Source organism: Arvicola amphibius, chromosome 17 (assembly GCF_903992535.2).
Source record: "Arvicola amphibius chromosome 17, mArvAmp1.2, whole genome shotgun sequence".
In the NCBI taxonomy this organism is placed as follows: Eukaryota; Metazoa; Chordata; class Mammalia; order Rodentia; family Cricetidae; genus Arvicola; species Arvicola amphibius.
In genome coordinates this window covers 30,522,238-30,528,182 of record NC_052063.2, presented here as the reverse complement: position 1 = coordinate 30,528,182, position 5,945 = coordinate 30,522,238, and the positions used below count along the sequence as shown (strand labels likewise).

Here is a 5,945-nt window from a genome sequence, read left to right as displayed (position 1 = left end):
TCTCTCTCCTCACACACACACACACACACACATCTCTATATCTATCTCTCTCTCCTTTCTCCCCTCCCCTCTGTCTCAATATAGACTGCTATGTATCAAGTAAATACTGTCACTGGATTTCTCTGAAAACATTTAATATTGTATCTAATGAAACTTCTTTAATTGAGCAGAAAATATGACTTCCCATCCTAACTGCTGTATACTCAGGAAAAAAAACCAAGATTTTTGTATTCCAGTGACTTTATATCCTGAAAAATCATTCTCTTAAAAGAGAAGAGCACAAAAGACCATCATATAAATTGTTATAGCATAAAATAAAAATTATTATTCTGCTTTCTGTTCAGATATCATAAAGCTATAACCTACTGCTTTCCTGGCACAGCTCTCTTTAGATCATTGATAGGTACTGTGTTGCTGTCTGAACCCTTGTCTTCTCAACGACAAGGGTACTTCAGCATTACTTATCACTAGCATGCTTCTGTAGTGATAACCTCCCTCCACCCTCCTCTCTCTTGTCCAGTTAGACCAGCTAACAGCCAGAGGACCACAATGAAGAACCACACAAAGGTGACAGATTTCATCCTAGCAGGTTTGACTGATGATCCACTGTGGAAAGTTGTCTTATTCATCTTCCTGCTTCTTACCTATCTGCTCAGCATCACTGGAAATCTGATCATTATCACACTCACCCTGGTGGATGCTCACCTGAAGACCCCCATGTATTTTTTCCTTCGGAACTTTTCCTTCTTAGAGATTTCCTACACTACCACATGCATCCCCAAATTGCTTGCTACTATGGCAACTGGGGACAAAACCATTCCTTACAGCAGTTGTTTCACCCAAGTGTTTTTTGCTTTCCTATTTGGAGCATCAGAATTTTACTTGCTGGCAGCCATGTCCTATGACCGCTACGTGGCCATCTGCAAGCCCCTGCACTACATGACCATCATGAACAATAAAGTCTGTATGCTGTTGGTCCTCAGTTGTTGGCTTGCTGGATTCTTTGTCATCTTTCCACCCCTCGTGTTAGGCTTGAATCTTGACTACTGTGCTTCCAACATCATTGATCATTTCTACTGTGACACCACCCCACTCATGCAGCTTTCCTGCACAGACACACAGTTCCTAGAGACGATGGGCTTTGTCTCGGCTTTGGTGACACTCTTACTCACATTGTTACTGGTGATAATTTCCTACACCTACATTGCCATAACGATTATAAAAATCCCTTCAGCCAGCCAGAGGAAGAAGGCTTTCTCTACATGTTCTTCTCACATGATTGTGATATCCCTCTCATATGGCAGCTGCATCTTTATGTATGCTAAACCATCAGTCAAGCAGAGAATATCTATTTCCAAGGGAATTTCTGTGCTCAACACCTCAGTGGCTCCACTTCTGAATCCTTTTATCTACACCTTGAGGAATCAGCAAGTGAAAACGGCATTCGTTAATACAATACACAGGATTGCATCTTTCTCAAATAAATAACTATACCATTTCACTATATTAAGAAAGGATACTTTAAAAATACCTTTAGTTCATAAGTCTCTTCATTTTCCTCTCAGTGATTTGTTATTCATTTTCCTATCTAAAGAGCATTTTTGTTCTTTAGAAGTAAATTTTATGAGTGCAGGAAGCAGGTATTTAATCAAACATGACCTCAGTCTTAGAGGTCAGCACACTACTACTGTGTTAAACTTTCTGTTAAACTACTGTGTTAAGTAATAAGCTAATATTATTATAAATCCAAAGATTTTTTCCTGAAAGTCCTCTTTTGTCTCAGTGATATCTGAGAGGTATTGAACATTTCATTTTATATTATTATTATTATTATTATTATTGATTTTTGAGACAGGGTTTCTCTGTAACTTTGGAGCCTGTCCTAGAACTAGCTCTTGGAGACCAGGCTGACCTTGAACTCATCAGACTCACTGAGTTTCCCTGCTTCTGCCTTCCAAGTGCTCAGACTAAAGGTGTGTGCCATTACCACCTGGCTGAACATATTTTACCAATGTCTCTTCTGCATTCTAAAAATTCATCCTGACTTAGAGTTGGCTCAATAGTAGAGAGATTCTCAACACAAAGGGGCTGGTTTTGATGCCCAGTTCCTCCAACTATGAAAAAAAAACTAAGAAACAAAGTGAATTTTTAAATTCAAGTTGGTCAAAGCTATGAAATAATGTTTCAGATTTATTATATTTGATGCATTATTTGATAGGAAGGTTATAACACTACTAGATATTTGTGATAATTTACCATCAGCACATTAAAACTATTATTTAATATGAAATTTTATTTTCTTTTAATTTTCATGCATATTTTATTATTTTATTTGAAGAAGCTAAATGCCAATGGTGTGGCTTAGCAGGAAAAGGCCCTTGTAGCCAACTCTGACCACATGTGTTGTGTCCCTAGACCCACAAATTAGAAGAACAAAGCAACTCCCACAAATTGTTTTCAGATCACCATCAAAGACATTGCAGTTTTCTCCCTTACACACATAGTAACATGGAAAAAAATAAATTTTTTATTTTTAATTAAAGTAATTTTAATTATAGAAAAGAATAGCAGGTTTTATCCACAATTGTATTCTTCATCTGTAAATGTATATATTAATCTTTTAATAGTATATATACACAACTGTAGTTGTAAACATTTTATGGAAAATATTTGTTTTTAAGACTAAAATTACAGTTATAATTTACAAATAGTTCTAGGCATATCTCAAAGATAATGTTGTTAGACTTATTTGTTAGTTGTCAAATTTTCAGCCAGCCCAACCAGATCTTCTCTTTTGGAACTGCAATTTGTGGATCTGAAAGAATGAGGCATACTATAGTCTAACATTGTAGACAAATTACTTCAGTTTCATTGTGCTTTTTTACAGAAATAAAAAAAAAAGAATGCTGCTATCCAAGGAAGGTTGTTTAAGTTCAGAAAAACATGATGGAAAAAATATCAGAAAAACATACAAGTAAACACCACTAAGCCCGTACTAAATGTTAACAGAATAATCATTTACCAGAACTTTCTCACATCATCTCCCCTTTTCTGTCTAAATAACTTCTTCTGTATATGTGTTGCTTTTATTGATTGATGAATAAAGAGGCTGCTTTGGCCTGTGATAGGGCAGAGTAGAGCTGGACGGAGAAAACTAAACTGAATGCTGGGAGAAAGAAGGCGGAGTCAGTGAGATGCCATGGAGCTGCAGCAGGAAACAGATGAGCTGGAACCTTGCAGGTAAGTCACATGGTGATACACAGATTAATAGAGACGGATTAGTTTAAGATGTAATAGCTAGCTAGAAATATGCTTATGCTATTAGCCAAACAGTATTGTAAATAATTATGTTTCTGAGGAATTATTTAGGGTCTGGGCAGCCTGGAACAAATGAGCAGCCTCCAACTACAGATTGGCATGCCAACATGTGTCAGCTAAATTCACATAAAACCTGAGAGAGTTTATAAAAAATTCTACACACACACACACACACACACACACACACAAAACAAAGTTTTGTTGCATTATTTTTTTTCAAATGGGTTCTGCTTGCTGGTGGTTCATATAAGAGAGGTCTTCCTGATTCAGCATTATCAGAAAAAAAACATGCAGCTTCTTTTTCTTAATAAATACTTGTAAGATAAATTTATTTATATAGAATAATATCCAAGTGTATAATGTGTGTGAATAAACAAACACACATGCACACATTTATATTTCTAACTTGTGCACACTAAACATTCTTAAGAGATTCTTTTTTTATTTTTCCATTCAAATATTTACACTTCCTCCTTCCTCCAAATCCCCTCCCACTCCTCCACCCCCTTCTCCCCCCTACCTGCTTGAGAGAGGGCAGGGAACCCTGCCCTGTGGGAAGTCCAAGGCCCTCCACCATACTTCCAGGCCTAGGAAGCTGTGCATTCATATAGACTAGGGTCCCCAAAATCCAGAACATACCGTAAAAACAAGTCCCAGTGCCTTTATCAATGGCTTCTCAGTCAACCCCATTGTCAGCCACAATCAGAGAGTCTGGTTTGATCACATGCTTGTTCAGACCCGGTCCAGCTGTATTTGATGAGCTCCCATTAGAACAGGCACACTGTCTCAGTTAGAGGACCAACTCCTCGCAGTCCTGACTTCCTTGCTCGTCTTCTCCCTCCTTCTGCCCTTCAACTGGACCTTGGGATCTCAGTCCGTTGCTCTGATGAGGGTGTCGTCTCTATCTCCATCTGTCACCAGACGAAGATTCTATGGTGATATTCGAGATAATCATCAGTGTGATAGTGGGGCAAAGACAGTTCAGACACCCTCTCTTCTGCTGTCCAAGGACCTAGCTGGGGACATCCCTGTAGACACCTGGGATCCCCTCTAGAGCCAAGTCTCTTGCCAACCGTAAGAAATGGCAGCTTCCTGGTTCATAGTAGTTGCACATACAGCTCTGGCTCCTTGAGAGGGCCAAGCATTTAAATGGGGTATGTGAACAGTATGTTACAAATTGTTTAATGGTGACACAGACCTGCTGTGACCCTTGACCTGGGATGGAGAGAATGGCTCTCAGAGGCAGCAAACATGAATCTTCCATGTTGGAAAAAAATACAGAACCAACAGGCATGGCCATGGAGTTGGTTCTAGCCATGCCCAATCAACATTAAAAATGTACTCCACAAATCATCTGTTTTACAGTTAAAATAAAAATATTTGTATTACACCATGGCAGAAAATGCAGAAGAGAAACCTGCTACAAGACACGCTGGTGTAATTGGCACAAATGTTATGGGACTACTCAACCATTTTTGATCAGATTTAAAGCTTACGCCATGAAATGGACCACATAACAGCCAGTGCTAAAGTGGCTAATAGCCTGAGAATAGATAGGTCACAGACCTAATGAGAAATCTGCTGCTATTATTCTGGTAAATATACATAATAAGAAATGATTCCTAAGAACACATTGCTATGCCCATATCAGTATCTTGCTTATTAGAGAAGCTGCTTCTTGCAGTAAAGGGGAATTAACACATAGACCCACAACTCGACAATGTGCAATGTGAGAGAATTTGGAGCATTCAGTCCTGAATAGGACGTCTTCATCAAACTCATTCTTCTCTCAAGGCTCAAAGATCTATGCAAAGAGGAAGTGGAAAGATTGTAAGAGCCAAAGAGGATGGATGACTCCAAGAAAGCAATGTTTACCAGACTCATCACTGATGCACATATGACCTCACAGACAGCAGCACACACAAGACCTGCACAGCTGCAAACCAGGTGACATCTCAAGATCAAGAGGTGGAAGTAGATTTGTGGTCCCACAACTACCCAGGACTCTGCAATGGATACATGCAAGCAAAGGGAAAATCAGTTTTCTGTATTGGAGTATCATTGAGTATATCAGTCACACTCCTGGACAGACTCAGTGCTTAGGAGCAGGTGGCCAACACAAAAGGAACTCCGTGTTTTGGGTTCATTTTGTTATATTAGGAGCTTTTTGTTTAGTTTTGGTCTAATTGGTTTTGTGTTTCTTCAAATTTCATTTTTGTGTTCTTTTTGAAAAGGAGAGAAAGATAAAGAGCATAAAGTTGAATAAGTGGGGAGAACCTGGGAGGAGACTGGGTAAAAAAAAGCCCCCTATCAAAATATATTGTAAGAAAAAATATTTAAACTAGATTAAAATAGTAGCAATATCATAAATGTGATTTACTGTGATTATACTGCTGAGTCAAGTCAAGTGATAAATTCTATTGACTCTTTGTTTTTAATAAGAGAAAATTAGCACCAAACAGTATAAATAGCTTACTGAGAAATAACCACTTCTCAATTTAATTTTATTCTACTTGAATTTTATATACATTATATTAATGTTATAAATTTCTCCACTTACATTTTTATTATGGTAAAGCTACCTCCTAATTAAAGTAACTTGATTTGAAAATAAAATGTATTTTCAT

General features: G+C 37.9%; 1 protein-coding gene across 1 annotated transcript; it reads left to right on the top strand.

Moving 5' to 3' along the window:
• Positions 1–540: 540 nt before the first annotated feature.
• On the top strand, positions 541–1,488 carry LOC119803373 (olfactory receptor 6C74-like). The gene has a single exon (XM_038314647.1). It carries the CDS (start codon positions 550–552, stop codon positions 1,486–1,488), a length of 939 nt encoding a protein of 312 aa, XP_038170575.1. The 5' UTR covers positions 541–549.
• Positions 1,489–5,945: the final 4,457 nt, after the last annotated feature.

Excerpts from the sequence above, each read along its gene's own strand:
- LOC119803373 (XM_038314647.1), top strand. The coding sequence starts at position 550 with ATGAAGAACCACACAAAGGTGACAGATTTCATCCTAGCAGGTTTGACT.